Source organism: Oxyura jamaicensis, chromosome 19, assembly GCF_011077185.1.
Source record: "Oxyura jamaicensis isolate SHBP4307 breed ruddy duck chromosome 19, BPBGC_Ojam_1.0, whole genome shotgun sequence".
NCBI lineage: Eukaryota > Metazoa > Chordata > Aves > Anseriformes > Anatidae > Oxyura > Oxyura jamaicensis.
In genome coordinates this window covers 1,260,006-1,277,198 of record NC_048911.1, presented here as the reverse complement: position 1 = coordinate 1,277,198, position 17,193 = coordinate 1,260,006, and the positions used below count along the sequence as shown (strand labels likewise).

The 17,193-nt window shown below is 46.6% G+C and overlaps 1 protein-coding gene across 1 annotated transcript in view; it reads left to right on the top strand.

Annotated features, from left to right (window-relative positions):
- Positions 1 to 17,193, top strand: part of GALNT17 (polypeptide N-acetylgalactosaminyltransferase 17) — a 206,133-nt gene that overhangs the window by 71,707 nt on the left and 117,233 nt on the right. The window contains exons 3-4 of the mRNA XM_035342923.1: positions 6,897 to 7,063; positions 14,979 to 15,153. Of these exons, the coding sequence (XP_035198814.1) occupies positions 6,897 to 7,063; positions 14,979 to 15,153 (342 nt within the window). The remainder of the gene's footprint in view (positions 1 to 6,896; positions 7,064 to 14,978; positions 15,154 to 17,193) is intronic.

Here is a 17,193-nt window from a genome sequence, read left to right as displayed (position 1 = left end):
CTCTCCCATGTTTTGTGGGGCACTGAAAAGAGATGCTTCTATGCATACAAGGATGCTACGTGCGTAGAGGCGGCTGGCTGTCTTGGTGGTGGCGTGGGGCAGGATGTGTGCCATGGCACGAGGTGAATGGATGCAGTGTGACTCCCCGAATGCTTCCCGTGCCTGCCGGCCGTTCTGGCAGGCTGAGCTCTGCCCTGCCTGCGACACAGGCTCAGGAGCTGCACCGTCCCTCTGTAGTTTGCAGCGGTGGCACCTGAGCCTGGCCCACGGTGGCTGGATTCCCTTTGCTGCCTTTCTGCCCTGCATGTCTTTTGTCTTGATGACTTGCCTTCCTGATGGTCTGTGCTGGGACACGCTGCCCAGGGGGTTCCTACCGGAGCATTGTGTGCCTGTTGGGCAGGCTTGCAGGTTTGTGTTGGATTGGGAACCTCAACTGCAGCTTATTTGGGTGGTCTTGAAATCAAGGGCAGGCAAGTGGGGGACCCCGCACAGGTATCACTGCACTGCCTCTGGCTTTCCCTCAATTTTTGCTGCTGTTCAGGTACCGGTTACCTGCGTGTTTGAAAAATAACAATGCAGCTTGGGGGAAGATGCAGCTGTCTCTTAGCAGGCTTTGATGTGGCTTCTGCTGTCTGGTTTGGGCACGGTGGTCTAGCCCAGGAACCCTGTGTGGTGCTTGCCTTGTGCTGCAGGGCATGTGTGAGTGCTTCCTTTTACATGAAGATTTTGTTTTTTGTTGGCATTTCTTAACACCTTTTATTTGGCTTCACTTGCTGATGCACCTGCATCCCGTACAGCGAGGATCTACCGAGTGGAGTGTAGAGTTGGAAATGACCTCTGGAGAAGGGTTTGTGCTGACGAGGCTGTTGCGGAGACCAGCTTTGGGGCATTTGCAGACCAAATGGACAATAGCCAGATCTGCAAGAAGAAGCTCTGTGAATGCTCCAGAATGTGCCTGCGGTATTTCTGAGGTAGCACCAGCCTGGAGGAAAACAGCTCCTGGCAAGAGTGTTGTGTCTGGTCCTGTACAACGCAAAACTGTCTCTCAAAGCAGATGGTGAGTGTTTTGACCTTGTGTCTTAAGGCACAGGGGGTGTGAGGTTAGGTTTTTCTCTGCTTTCTTTAAAACTGTGGATTAAAAGCATCATCAGGGCTCTGTGTCTGCAGCAACAGATACTTTTCCTTCAGTGATGGTTTTCCTAATATCTCTTTACCACCTGATATTTCCTCCAGCTCATTTGTGTCTGGATCTTGACAAAAACCTCTGCGTTTTATTGCACCCTCATTGTGCAGTTGGAGAGATGGCTTCAGACAGCTCCAGGCTGGATGATCTGTGGTGCTTTACAGGCATGAGGAATGATTCATTAGAAATACATCATTAGGAAATTCAGGTTACTGATGGATCATTTTCAGACAGCCTGTTGAAGCCTACTTCTTGACTAGATCCAAGTATTACCCTTAAAACACTGGGCATATTTGGGACCCAGGGCACATCCATCCAAAGCAGACTTCTCAGATTTATGGAGTTCTGCTTTCTCGCTAGAAATGAGAACAGCTATACTTTCTGCTTAATGGTTTTTAATCTTCACTTAAAATTTTGGTAGGCATATTTATATATGGATTGGGGAGGAAGGACTCGGAGACAGTACAGCAGGGACAAATTAGGAAAAAAGGATGGTCTTAATGATTTGAGGTTCTGTGGAAAATGGATGCGTGTGCTGTCAGGGGTGGATGACTTGAGTGAGGCATATCAGAAATGCAGCAGATAATTTCTAGAGTCAGTGATGAATACAGCCTTCGATGCAGCATCTGGGATTAGTGGTTACTGAATCTCAGCACTAGCAATATTTCTGCTTTTTGTATCTGGAGAGGGAAAATACCCTGGGAGCAGAGCAAGCTGCCCGGCTGTCCAGCTGCTCCTGGACTTCTTCTGTGGGCTAATGTCTGTTTTTTTTCTGGAGTACAAGATGACAGTCCTGTTCTCCATGGTTAGGGTTTTTGAAAGAATATGATGTGTTATTGTCTTAAATTGTGTTTTTTTTTTTTGTTGTTGTTGTTGCTTTATTTGTGAAAGGTGCTACCTAATGGCACCTGCCATCCCTAGGAGATGCACCACACGCAGTGTATCGAGTCACAGCATGGGCATACAGATCTGCTGCTAGCTCTGTGCCAGCGTGGCTTAATCTGGAGCTGAAGGATCAGGCTGCTGCGACTGATGGGTGCCTGCTCTGCGCTAGGATCTGTCCGTGTTCCAGGCGAGGTGTGCTGGTGGCGGTTTGTACTGGGGCAGTGAAGGTGCCGAGGCCGTCTGAGGTTGGTTGTCAGCCACCTGATAGTGGACAGTGTGACTCAAGGTGGTTGGTGCAAGATGGAAATAGCTTTGTGCTCTGAGAGCCAGTTGATGTGCATTAATTAACAGAGTGGATCACGTTAAATCACGGAGCAGAGAAGCACTTTGAAATGCCACTTGCCATCTTGTGGCCTCCCTGTGCTCCAGGAGCGCTTGCTGTGATTCCAGGTTATTTTTCTGCTGTGGGATCACGGAGCAGTAAATGACATGATATCCCTTTTCTGTCACCCACGCAGCCAATAAACATCCTAATCTCAGTTGCTGTGCTGAAGAGTAGATTTACAGCTATGTGGTGGGCATAAAACAAATGATCAGACGATTCAAAGGCAGCCTCCTGCAGCAGACAGGCATAGTATCAAAATGTGATTTTTTTTTTTTTTGTTTTGTTTTAAAATTTGCTGACTTGATTAATACAGCCTGACATATGGCAAGCTGTTCGGCATAAACTCAGACATATTTTCCCTCCCCCCCATCTCCCCTCCTCATCCTTCATTTGTTTCTGAATGGCTTCTTGCATAAAGAAGTCACTGTGAAAGATACCCCCTGTAAATATGCTATAGTTCATGTGCTTCCTTGTGTGTTCTCCTGATTGCAGAGCTGGGCTTTTGTGTAAAATAAAGATCTTGGATTGAGAAAGGTGCAAGTGTCCACAGTGAGGTAGTGTCAGGTTCTCTGCACCCATCTGCCTTCTTGCTCGACCAAGGATGGAGTAAAACCCCATGAAACCCCATTCTCCTGTACTGAAGGACAAGCAACACTTCCCAGTGAAAGCTCAGAGAGGTCCTTAACTTAACCCCCCGATGCCATATGTTAGTAAGGCAAAACTTCCTGAGAGTTTTGTCAGCATGATTTAATGGGACATAGTCAAGCATGATTTAATGGGGCATAAAATGCCTCTTACTCTGATATCCCATTGATCTAATTGAGACACAAAACCGTAAGGGATCTGATTCTTTTTGCTATTGATTCATGGTATTTTGATATAAATCCTGCAAGCAAGTTCCAAACTCTGTTTAACTGAGAATAGCAGGATTTAGTGGGGAAAATGTCAGTGTGTAACCTGCGCTATTTAGTTTACAGGTGTTGGCAAGTAGCTGGTGTTGTGTGCTTTACCAGTCGAGTGTTCCTTGCCTACCAAAGAGGGAACTGTGAGGGATCAACTGCAGTCTACTTGAATTTTCTCCAATTTGTGCTATTTTCTGATGTAAAAGGCCAGGTATTGCCCTTTTGTAAACTGGCACGGTGCCTGTGTCTGGCAGTGCTGCCTTGAGTCCGCAGGCTGATGTGCGCTCTGCTGCTGAGCACCTGGTACCGGGAGGGGCACAAGTGTCTGAAACAAGCTTTTGGTAATGATGGAAAACTGGAAGTGGGCAAATGTCAGCTTAAGAAGAGGTGCTGGCCTATGAATTTCAATGAATTTCAGTACATGACACCAGCAAAGATATATTATGTTGGTCTCACCATTGTAATTTTTTAAAAAAGTAAAAGTTCTCACAGTGCATGCAGTTGTTGCTTTGGAAATCCAGTTTTACTGGACTCAAAGTTGCTTGCAAGCAGACTGGCCAGGGTGTGAGCAGAGCATTAGAAATAAAACCTAGGATCGTCCTCTTAGAACACACGAGGAGCTGTAAAGGTCTTCCAGCCTGTGCAAAAATGGATTTCCTTTGGTGTTAGTTCAGGTTCTGAATAAGCTTGGCAAAAACCTCAGCACAACAGGCTTATTCTAGAGCTTCTCCCTGTTGCTGGTTAGCCTCAAATCCCCCTGAGGATGTTCTCGAGTGTCACATTTATCTCATTAGTTGCAAGTCCCCGAAGAGACAAGCCCATGGTCTGGGCTGAGGATGGCAGCTGTGCCAGAATCGAGCTCTGGCTGTGTGTGTGTTCCCTTTTGTGTAATTAGCCAGTCTTGAATCCTGAGTCTAGATGTATTTTGTCCTGGGAGCTGAATTTGGAGGGTGCTGTCTGGCGATCAGCTGAATGCTTTCTCACCAGAGGGTGATGAGCGGGGGCAGGAGGGATGATACCTCAGATGTGGTCTGGTAGCTGGGCATGCCCGGGGACTTGTCCCTGAGCCCTTTGACATTGCTGCTACTGGGACCCAGGCTCGGTGCTGCCTGGCTGTGCTGTTCCTCTCTGTTTCACCTGAAACACTGAGCGCAGTGGAGTCCAGATCAGTCCCTTTGGTGCTTAAAATGCTTAGAAGGAAAAACAAACCAGCCAAACCTCTTCCCATCTCTAGTAGTCATTATTCCTGCTGTTTTAACAAGTTCTCTGCTGACCCTTCTAATTATGTTTGAGATTGAGCTCTTCTCCCCCCTCCCCGGCCCCACGAGAGCACAGAAGCACCAGGTGTTCTCCTGCACGAGTGTTTGTCGACACGTCAGCTCGTCGGTAATGAACCTCTGCGGTGGAGCCTGGGGGCTGCAGCCCAATAGCACGTGGCTGCGGGCAGGGAGCTTCCCTCAACAAAGCTGCTTTTTGCACCATAGAGGCCCGTGTGAGGAAGGCTGGCAAACTTGAGGTTAATTTGTTTTCAAATTGCTGCCTTCCCCACTCCTGTGGTCTCAACCAAAGCCGCCTGAGAGAGAGCACAGTGTTTATGTGAAGCCTTTGCCTCCTCCCGCCTGCCGATAGAGAACTGCAGCTCTGTGCACACGAGCAGTGTGGGTATTTGAGGTCCCCACTCCTTCCCTGACTTATCTCTTCTCCCCATATCTTTGCTCGCCTGTCCTTAGCAACCAAGTGAGGAGAACAGTGATAAGAGGAGTGCAGGGTGAATGCAAATCATCAGCACACGAACCTCATAGGACTCGGTGTGAATTTTCCTCCAAACCACTTTGATCACAAACTGAGTTCTTTGTTCCCCAGAAATGTGCACGGGGGGGGAGGCTGCCCAGAGGCATGCAGTCATTAAAAGGAAATATTTTTGATCCCATGACCACTGTTCCTTCAGTTTAGCAGGTGTCAACATATATAGAAAGCAGACTTTTAATCTCATAGTCTGTTCAGTTCAACTTTTGTGCAAGGATTTCAGAATCGGTTGTTCTTTCACCCCATTGTGACTGTTCGTTCATTTTAAGGAGAGATCTGCTTCTTCAAAGATATTTTTTGGCATTCAGTACGTTCCTGTTTGTAGAGAGCTTGGATTGCTTTAGGGTACACAACAGTTAAATCAGGAAATATATCCTTGTTTTCATCCAGCATACTTGTTTAACTAAAGAAGATCCATAAAGAACCGTGCTTCTGTTAAAATCTTCATCTCTTGTGTCTCATTTTGGAGTCTAAAGAATGCCTACAGTTGCCTAAGAAACACCCAGTACAATTAAATACAGAGTCATTGTTGGCGAGTCAATGAGCTTGAAGCTACGCCTGGATATCGTTCCTGCGTTAGTTCTTTCTTTGCTTATCTGGGCAGGATTTACTCGGTAAACGCTCATTGTAATTCTACGAACTCTGCTAATGTTGCATGTCTAATCCAGCATGAATGGGGAGAGGGAGCAGCGAGGCTCATTTTCTTGTTCTTCCTTTGCACGTATTTATTACAGGGAAAGATGGAGAATTTAAGTTGCTTAAAGTAGTTAAAGATCGCCTGTTTGCTTTCTGCAAGTGCTTAATTAAGGCTAGGCTTTTATTTAGGGTAAAGTGTGGCATAAAACATCATCTGCATCTCATTGGGAACTGCATGTGCTCCTCAGAGAGCTGTGGGTTACCTGAAAGATCTCTTCCGCTTAGAGCTACCACAGTTCTGCTCCGTGTGTGTCCTCGGTTGTGATGCCTGGTGTACACGCATAACGTGAACCTGGTGCTTGTCAGGGATGAAGCTGTCTGGTAGGTGATATGGGAACACCTTCCACCTCTCTCTGTCTCTGATATGCGGAAATGTGCCTGAGCAGATGCCTAGCCACCAAAATGATGCTCGAGTTAAGTGGTTACTCCTGAAACCCAGAGAAAGGGTTGCAGATCTTTTTTAACCTATACTGTCTGTGAAGTACAAAGACACCAATTCACAGCAGTGCTCTGCTGGGATATGTCAGAGACTGAAATGTGTTCAGAAGAACCTATAAAGAGAGCTAAAACACTTACTAAAACTATTTAACCAAGGGTCATTTTGTATTCATTTTGTTCCAAGGCAAATGGGAAGAAAACTCACAAATGCAGTTTAAGAACAAAACTAACTTTGAGCAGCTGTTAATTGTAGCACAGAACAGGAAGGTGAGGTTTCTCTTTAAACAAGGAAAGACTTTCTCTGTTCTGGTGGCTGTCTTTTGTTATGTGCCTACAGACATGCATGGACACACAAATGCAACATGAGTTAAGTGACCTGTGGCTTTGCACCCTGCCCTTGGTGCTTTCCAAGCCTGGAGGATGCTCTGTCACTGCTGTCTTCCTAGAGAGCAGAGCTGAGGTTATGCCCAGGCACTAACATACACACTGTGCAAAGCAGTGCAGTCTTGTCTCTCGTCCTCGCAGTGTATTAAACATGTGCCTAGCTCTGAGTGCTGCAGCGTGTGCTCTGCTAACCCTGTCTTTCTCCTTTGTGCTGCAGGTGCAAAGAGCTGAAATATGGCAAGGACCTACCCCAGATCTCCATTATCTTCATCTTCGTGAATGAAGCGCTGTCGGTTATCCTGCGGTCGGTGCACAGTGCTGTTAATCATACACCAGCTCACCTGCTGAAGGAGATTATCCTTGTGGATGACAACAGTGATGAAGGTTAGTAGCGCTGGGATCTTGGATCTCCAAAACCCTCAGGCTGGGAAGCTGAGGTCCACCATAACTCCGCTCTCACTCTCCCTCCTCAAAGGGAAAGGGGAAGAAAATATGATGGGGGAAAAAAAAAGGGGCTCACAGGTTGGGATAAGGACATGGAGATCACTCACCAGTTACTGTCACAGACAGGCTCAGCATAGGGCGATTAAAATAATTTAGAACCTATTACTAATAGACTAGAGCAGCGAGAAACTAAAAACATCTTCCCCTTATCCACCCATTTCTACCTCCTGCCCATGACTGGCACAGGGAACCGGGGTTGGGGGCTGAGGTCCAATTGCAACACTTCATCTCCACTGCTCCTTCACAGTCACTCTCTGTCCCTGCTCCACGTGGGGTCCCTCCCACGGAATGCCATCCTTCCTGAACTGAGCCTGCGGGGGCTGCCCACAGGCTGCAGCTCTTCAGGAACAGCTCTCACATGGCTCCGTTTCCAAGGGGTCCATCCCCCAGGGGCAAACTGCTCCAGCACGGGTTCCCCATGGGTGGTGGCTCCCCCCAGGCTCCCTGCTCCTGCGTGGGCTCCTCTCCACGGGCTGCAGCTCCGGCCTGGGGCCTGCTCCTGCGGGGGGCTCTCTGTGGGCCACAGCCTCCTCCAGGCCACATCCACCTGCTCCACCGGGAGCTCCTTCACAGGCTGCAGCGTGGAGATCTGCTCCATGTGGGACCCATGGGCTGCCGGGGGACAGTAAATCTTAAATCTGTTCTCACAGAGGCACAACCAACGTTGCTCACTGGCTCATCTCTGGCCAGCAGCAGGTCCCTTTAGAGCCAGCTGAAACTGGTCCTTATCTAACCTGGGACAGCTTCTGGGCTCTTCTCGCAGAAGCCACCCCTGCAGCCTCCCTGCTACAAAAATCTGGCCATGTAAACCCAATATAGACCCACATAAGTCAGGCCATGAAAAAATGTGGAGGAAGATGTTAGGTTTCCTGTGTTAGATACTCATGTTTTGGTTCAACCTTCCTGCAGTCTCACTGTTGAAATGCCTTCCCTTCTGGCTTTTAATAACACAGATTTTCCAGAGGTTAAATGTCACAAGGAAGCATTTTCAGACTCGAATTCTTCCCAGATCTGTTCTTCCAGTGTGTAGCTGGTAACATCACTTGAGCAGTTACAATCTCATGGAGGTCAGCAAATGGATGTTACTTTGATTACTGCTGCCTTCATTTACAATGCATGCTTTTAATATTATTTTAAAAAATAATAGACATGGGCTGTGAATTCTATGATGAGAAGGGAAGAACAGCGAGTCTGAGAGGTTGCTCGTCTGTCTGCAGTGAGATGAGATGGTACACAGCAAGCTACTCAAGCCTGCAAAAATAGGCACTCACATCCCACAGTAATGAGCACCATAGAAAGCTGATGAATTATAATTACTAGTAGAAGAAACAGGAGGCCAGCTCCACAGCTGATGGAAATCACAGCAGCCCTAGTGCAGAAGCTAGGGTCATGCACACCAGTGAAGCTGTGGGATTTCAGAGCTGGAACAATTACAATAGTGAAGAGGAAGCACAGGTGACCTGTTGATGCAGTATTTAGTATTGCCCAGTTTGAAATACCACAATGAGATGCTGCTACTCAAAACTGAACCATGCCAATGGGGTGAAGAGAAGAGCTCTCTTTATTAGAGAACCCCTTGGTAATAATTACTGAGCTTTTGTACCCACTGCTACACACAAAGAAATATGTTTCTGAACAGCCTCCACCAGCCATTCAGTATGCAGCACTAATATTGAGTCAAGGACTCTGGAGACACTATTGAAAGACATGAGACAGTGAAATGAATCCTTTCAAAAAGCTTCATCCCCTGAGTAAGCTGAGACTGCAGCTGGTGTTGAGGATGGGGAATGAAATCTCTTTATCCACCACTGAGATTGCAAACCAACGTTTTCCTTGGCAGCTTGCTGCGAGGGCTGTGGCAGTGCGAGGGGGGTTTGGTGGTGGGGCTGGGTGGTGGCAGGGTGTTGATGGGACAGCACTACGATGGTAGCTAAAGCCTGGTGTGTGCTTGAGCACTCACAGCTGTGGGATTTCCTCTTTGTGCCTGTTTTAGCTGGGCTGACCAAGGTGCCTCGGTTGTTTCTTGTGGCACCCACCTGGCCAAGGAGGGACATGCAGGTAGAGGAGCTACACTGAAGGAGGAGAAATGCCTACAGCGTGTGTGGGAGCTGGGAAAAGCCAAGCTCCTTGCACACTGAGGTAGCATGCTCTGTGCATCCCACCAAGAGGGTGCATTGACTGCATCAGGAGTGTAAGCATCCAGGGTCCCTTGTGAAAGACCAGGGTTGGGCAAAACGTGAGCACCAAGGTGCTTCTGTCCTCACAGACCTTCCCGGGGAAGTGTAAAAGGAGAATGGGAGTAGGGAACAGTGTGAGGGAACAGGGTGGTGCTGTTAGCCAGTAGGGTTAGTTAATAATGTCAGTACTACGCTGTTGTCTTTGTAGGCATCGTGACAAATGAGATTTTTAAGGAGGGATTTGAGGAAGATAATGAGGTAACGTGGCAGATGTTTATGGAGAGCTCATCCCAAGCGTATAATAGTCTAGTTTTCTCCTGTAAAAGAAATGATACAAACAAATACATATCTCTTGGACCTATGCGTTCACTGTCTGCATCTTCAAGGAGTTTCAGTGACAGCAAAAAATTACTAATGGCAATAATGTTGTCATATAGTTCACACTAATGGTAGGAAATAATTGTGAGCAGCAATAGCAACATCTTGCAGTTCATACTTTGGATATTGCAAATAAAGTCATTGTAATACATGGATTTATCTTCGATAGGAAAATAATTACAGGAAAATAGATTCTCGTAAGCTGTAAGATTTAGCGATGGCTCCTGGAGAAGCAAGTGCTAGTGCCAGGCAGCAGGGGTGGGATTGCATGCGGGTGGCTTCCATTGAACTGAACGAGGAGTTACTGGAGCCTCTTGGTGAGCAGCTGTGTCTGTTTGAGGGGTGGCCTCTGTGGGTGTATGGCTTATCGCAAAGCCTTTGGGCTGTTTTGTACACCAGGCAGGAGACTGACCTTCAGAGAGCAGCAGCTCAAAAGCAGCTGGGCTCCCAGGAGCAACCTCTGGGCATGTCGCTGAAGGCTTACAGGAACCTGTAGCTATGGGCTGCAAGCTTGGGGGTGCGGGGCTCTGGTGCGTTTTTTTCCAGGGAATACTTCTCACAAACATGAAGAGGAAATACAGGTTGGGAAAAGGTTTGGGAAAATGTTTTATGTTACCCGGATAAAGTATTAAAAGACCCTTGAGATTTTCAAGTCAGCTTCAAGTTTTAAAACTAGTCCTAGGGATGGAAGTGAGATGTGCATACCCTGGGCACCCGGGTCTGGTGCCTGCCCTTCAGGCAGCCCACTGAATGCTTACAGAGATGGGAGCAAAGCCTCTTGGTGTTTTGCAGTTTCAGACTGGAACAAACTGCTCCTGAAGGCTCCGTAGACACTTTTTGCCCTCAGCTTTGTTGTAATGTGATTTGTACAACAACACTGCACAACACAGAAGTATGCAGTGAGAGATTAAAAGTTAATAAACGTGGATGTTCTGATTCTTCCTATCTGAGCTGTAAATAGATAAAAGATAATTTATTGTAACAGGACGAAAATCTGTTCTTCAAGGAAGAAGCCTGGGGAGTTGTAGTTTGAGTCCTTTTCCCCCTAGAGCTGCACATTATACTTTGTAAAGACTTTTTTTGGAGGCTGCTTTTGTTTGTGTTTGTTGAAGGGGTGTAATTACGAAGTGAGTGCGCAGGTTGTGTTTCTGAGTGATAACGTGTTTCGTAGGTTGTTGGAGGGATGCAGCAGCATGCCCCTGAGATGCTGCGTTATCTCACAGTTGCACACTTTGTCTGAGTCTGTTGCTTAATCAACACCTGCTTTTTTTTTTTTTTTTTTTTTTTTTGCTGCCTGCCTTCTAATGTTTTTAATCTGGGATAATATCTCTTTGAAAAGCAAACCTTCTGGTATAAAAGCAGACTTTTATTCAAAGGTTTTCTTAGAGTAGCTGACTACACCCAGGTACACATGCTAGGGGTTGTAATTTGCCTCCATGTGAAGTATTATCGGTGACTTGATGTATCACTGTCTGGTTTTGCAGCTGGTTTCAACACCAACAACAGTGGTTTGTGTGCACTCTCCCAGGAGCTGGCTTGCTTGCAGTGTGCGTGCATGTGTGTTGAGGTCAGTTTTTAACAGACTTGCAAGAAGCTGAGTCTTAGCTTTTCCTAGATATTGGCCTAATTATTCTAGTTGCTCAAACCTGAAGATGGGTTGTTTAATTGCAGCTGACCTGGTGCCATCCCACTGGCAATCAGGACTCAGGCTTTCAGTCCCTGCTGAGGTGGGAGGGGAGCAGCAAGCCTTGGTGGTTTGTCCATATTTCTTTGGCTTTAATCAGCCAGAAAGTTAGAGCTGAAGGCACTTTGTGGGACCAGCTTGGCCTCTATCTCCATACAGGAATTGGTTCATGCACCTGCTCCATTTTCACAGTTTCATATTGAATATTTGCATGCAAACATTGAAAGATCCAGAAACTCACCTGGATCTGAGTCTTGCTGCCAAAAAATTTGCACGTTCATTTATTGACTGTTGAAGGAGTTTCTTTAGTGGGTTGCTGTAGAATTCCAGCCCAAAATAGCTTCGGTGTTTCAGGCAAGCGAGAGCGCGGGGCAGAAGGGAGTGCTGGTGTTCCCATGGCGCTGGAGCATTCCCAGGCCTGACCCGTGTGTCCTCCAGCCTGCAGTTTCTGATAACAGCACTGGGCTCTGTGGACTTTTCCCACCAGGCTCAGCCTTGCAAACATTCCTGTGTTTTCCTTAGGGGTGTGGAGGACACGTGGTCTGCTCCCTAGGCCCAGCTGAACGTGGTGTAAGAAATTTTCTCCTGTTGGTGGTTCCTTTGGCTCCTCTGGTGCCATTGGTCTTTGCTCCTTTCTTTCTGTGCCACGGGGTAGTTCCTACCATTGGTTCTGGGGGCTTTAACTGGGGCAGGATTAGCAGCACGAAACACGGAGCAGTGGATGTTCCTTTGGTTGTTTCAGGACTAATGTCCATGGCATAGTTACTTCTAGTGGCATCAGATGGTTCAATTTCTCTGGCAGGCCTATTTCCCAGAAAGCTCATGTAGGTGACAAAATACTTTGCAATACGTAACATAAGTCATTGTAGCTGACAGCTGAGTTTTTTAATAGAGCAACAGGTCTATTGGATTCTACTTTCTTGGACTCGCCCTTCAGTGAAGATCAATACGGACAGATGGAGAACAAAAGGGAGGATTGAAATTGAACCTGCTGGCATTTTCGATATGGTTTCTTTCTGCAAATCTTCCCTCTAAGTGGCTTGTGCAATGGCAAAGACCAAATGTTCACAAATGCCTCCATGTGCAAGTATTGATTGTGTCCGTAATGACTGAGATTCAGGAATGATGTGGATGTGCTATGAAGGATGGCCCAGGTAGGCATCCATGAGGGGTGCATGGGATGCCATAAGATATAAGAGAAAGGGGTATCCAAATTCCATTGCAGTGCTCAGCTGGGATCAAATTGCCAGTTGTAGCCCCTGTAGATCCACCCATACTGTTATCTCATGGGTTCATGGGCTGCTTAGACACTCTTTTGGTTAGGAGGGATGAGGCAGTGGTGTTTCTGAGTTGGATATCATGCAAAAACTGTCATTGGTGCAGTATCTTGTGGACATTCTCATTTTCAGCAGTGTTGCTGTTGATGCTTTTCAGCATGGCCATGTCAGTCCTGCAGGGATGACTTGATACTCAAGTGGGAATTTTGCAGAGCATTCCCAGAGAGTGGGATTTCACTTTTGATCCCTGATACTGTTTTTTTTGTTGTTGTTTTGTTTTGTTTTCCGCACCTGAATTTCTGCACATGCTGAGAAACAACATCCAAAGCCCTCCCTGCTGGCTGGGTGCTGGGGAGGTACCTCCTCGTACCGAGGCAGGTGTGCCACGTGCTCATTGCCTGCTGAGCACCGTGCCTTCCTCCTGCAGAGCTGCTCACAAGTGTGAGAGGCTGCCTGAGGCCAACATAGGTGTGCAGCCATCCTGTCATGAGGGCTTACACAGGCACGTGAGAAAAGCTAATTCTTGCCAAAGAAGGCAAGTGCTGAGGCAGACTGGGAGGGAAGCAGGGGAACCAGCCCAGAAATCTGTGCCAGGTTGCGCAGGAGACCTATAGCACAAAGAGGAGCCACATTTCCTGTGTCTGGTTAATGCTTTTGTCTCTGAGCAGTTCTCCCCTTAGGAAGCAGTCCCTTAGCGATACTCGTGGGTAAGGGAGGGCAACTCTGGCCTCTGCTGATGGAGGTGCAAGGTTAAAATGATGCTCAGTCCCAAACTTCAGCATCCCTTCCTGGTCACAGGGGGTCCAGCCTCGTGGTGTTTGACACGTGCACAGCTGTGCTATGATGGCCTGCGTGCTCCTTACCTGTTGGCACCCAGCACCCTTTCAGGCAGGAGGAGGATGCAGCCGTGGCTCCCCTGGGAGTTTCTGCCCATTACACAGTGCGATGGGGTAGGCACCTCTCAGGCTCCACCTGTCACCACACTGAAAAGGTGAAGTTACAGTTCTTCCTGGCTCACTAGAGCTACACTCTCCTTCAAGCTGGTCATGAATGTTTTTCCTGTTTCCCATCAATGGTGGAAGCTTAAAACTGTTTTTTTTTTTTTTTTAAATGTGTTTCAATTATTCAATCTAGTATAATGCTATGGTCTGCAGTATTAATGACAAAACACGTGAAGGGCTCGTACTGGGCTTGTGGGGTTTCATATGCCAATGTCCCTGTCTCCGTAATACCATTCAGAAGAGTTGTTGTCTCCATAAAACATTGGTTTTTCTCTGAGTAGCTCAGCATGAAATGGAAGTTGCTGAGTTATGTATGTATGTGATGCAGATGCATTGAGTTGAGGAAGGGGCTCATTTGCTTTATTCTTCTTATTCCCATTTCAGCATAAAAGAGAAATGAGACTTTGGGGAAATTGATATGTTAGGGGAATAATCCCAAAAAGGCAGTTTGAAGAAAGCACATTTTATGTACTTGGAAGAAGGCGTGGAGGGAAAGGGAAGAGAGGATCCCGTATCCTTTGATGCGATCTCGAGCTAAGCCCAACAGATGGGACTTAGTGTTTACTTTTCTGCTCTCCACTGCTGTTTTCTTCATGTAGGAACTACTTTGTTGCTGTAACCTGTGGATTATGTTAGTGGTGATCTGGTGATCGTTTTTTTTTTTCCTCTTTCTTCGTGGAAAAGGGAGTATTTGTGAGGGGTACAAACCGACCAGGAGGTAAAAGGACCAAGGCAGAGCACTAGAAAAACCAGGCCCAGAGTGTGGCTTCTGTAACGGGAGGCTGGTGGCTCTTCCCACCAGGCTACAGTACGTGTGTAGTAGGGCACATTTGTTGGAAATTGGAATTTCTTTGTTTGTTTTTACTGTTGGGCAGAGTGTTTCAAAAGGTGGAAGGGTGCACGTGACAGGTTAACGCATTGTGCCCCTACATGGGATGGTTTTCAGTCTTATGAACCAAAACTAAATCTTAGTCTGAGAATCTCAAAGATTCTCAAATGGGGCAGTTGAAATTTTTGAGGCTTTTCCAAATCGTTGAGAAAATATACTGGTATTTTCCACTTATTGCAACCCTTCATAGACTTTCACCTTCAAAAATCCAGAGTGGTGTTTGTGCTCAATTGACAACTTAAGTACAGAGAAGTTTGGTGCTGGTCATAACTGCAGACCAACGTTGTCTGGTTCCAGTAAGTCACGCTGGTGTCCATCAGTACAGCCGGCGGGTTTCAGGTGAAAACTGCTGTGCCATTACAATGGGCTCTCTGGTACTTCTCCTCTAGAGGAGCTGAAGGCACCGCTGGAGGAATATGTCAACAAACGATACCCGGGGCTGGTGAAGGTGGTGCGCAACCAGAAGAGGGAAGGCCTTATCCGCGCGCGCATTGAGGGCTGGAAGGCTGCCACAGGCCAGGTCACTGGATTTTTTGATGCCCACGTGGAGTTCACTGCTGGCTGGTAGGTGCTCAACCTCGGGGTCCCGGTTACCGTGTGTGTGCACGGGGTGTCCACTGCCACGTGGGGCAGTCCGTTGTTTTGTAAGGATGTGTGTGAAAATCCATGGCATGTTAATCCTGTCTTTCTGTATTGAACGGCCACTGATGAAATATGTTGAGATGACATAAGGAATATCTTTCCTTACTCTTGTTTTCTCTAATCATTTTCTATTCCCTCCTTGGATGGACACCCCTCCCCATCCCCTATAGTTTGTTTTTGAGGTTGGTTTCCTGTTCTTTTAGCCCAAAGTACTTTAAGGTAAAAATAAATAAATAAATAAAAAGCAGACAGCAAGGGATTGAAAGAGAAAGCGTTTCCCGCATTCTTGCCCTTTGCAGCTGGATCCCACTGGGGAAGGCTGATGTTTTAGATTGATTTGTTTCTTCTGCAGCAAAGAATAAGTGCAGAAGCAGCGAAAGGTATTTCATAAGGACTTTTTTTTTTTTGGAGAGATTCAAAACATTTGAGTTCAAGTGGTTTAAGCTTCTGTGAATCTAGATCATGAGAGGAAACTGGGAGTGGCTTTTCTCTCTAACAAAGTATAAAAAATAAATAGTCCAAGTTTAAAAAACTGGAGGTAGAAGCTCCTAACTTATGTCTAATTTGAACAGAGAGCAACATCCACTAGAAAAAGGCTTTAACAGCAACAAAGAGTTCTGTGCAGTTACTGGATTTTTCGTAACAACAGCGTATGTGAAGAGTGTATTTAGGAGTTGTTTCTTATGTTGATATCTGTATTCCCAGCTAAACATTCCTCTCAAGGTCACTAAGTCTTCACACCCAATTTTATTGATATACAGAGGAAGCTACAATTTACAGAGCTCTTGAAACAGCTTTTCTAGGGATAGAGAGGGAGCGTTTTTGCAGCACGGGCGTGTCTCTCTCTGGTATTTTGTACCTGCTGCTATTGCTGGAGGCACCAAGAGTGGAAGTTGTTCCTTGTGTTGGCAGAGCAAACCTGCTCTGTCACTGGTTCTTGGGCTGTAGAGGTGAGGCTGAGCATAACCCTGCTCTGAGCACATATGTATGTTCCCAAGCTGAATTTTGTAGCTATAGAGCCTTCTTCTTGAGCCTACTCCCTACCTGTATCTTTTGATAGTCTGTATTTCTTCTATGGAAAGTGTCTCCAGGTGGTCATTGAGCACTTTTTCAGAGCCTTTCCTGGCTGTTGCATCAATCCATACTGCAAGTCTGGCCCTTAGCCCTCAGGTTTGGCTGATTTCTTTGCTACTTTAATAAAGGTATCAGGAAAGCTCAGTTTAAAAATATAGAAATTTTGAAAATTAAAAAGTTCTGAATGTGGAATTACTCCTTAATAATGCTTTTTTTAAACCAGCATACCAGAGAAAACATGGTGTACTGGCTCTGCAGGAAGAGATAAGTTGTAGTTTTAGAGGTTTAATTCATTTCAACAGCTTAACGCCTTAGTTTGTGAAAATCATTTTTTCCTTGCGCTGATAGCCTCAGCTTGTCCATGAATTTTCATAGAAGTAGTCAGTTGTGTAGGAGAGTGCTAAAACTCCCTGAACACGCAGGGCTGCATCCGTGTACTCCGACTGCAGCCCCATGCAAGGGATGCGTCCAGGCAGGAAATCCCATCAAACGCAAGTGCTGAAACCTCTCGCTGCATCTCCCTCGTGGCTGACAAAGCTTGGCAAGCCTTTCAGGAATAACTTTTTAATCCTGGCAGTGTAAATGCATTGTCTCTGAGCACAGTGTCTGTGCTGACAGAAGCAGAGACGAGCGGATCAGTAGGATGGGCTGTGCATTGCAGCCCAGGGTTGCTCGCTGGCACTGAGGAGCCTCGTGTGGGTCACCGGCCCCCACTGGGTGGGTTTTGCTGCATCTCTTTGAAGGCGTGATGCCACTTGTGAATAGCAGCAGAGAGATGTTCACGAAATTCCCTTTTATTTACTGAACGGTGACAAGACATATTTCCTTATCCTCGTTTTAGTGTACAAGCTGCAGAAAAGCAACAGTGTCTGCAAACTAGGGAGAAAT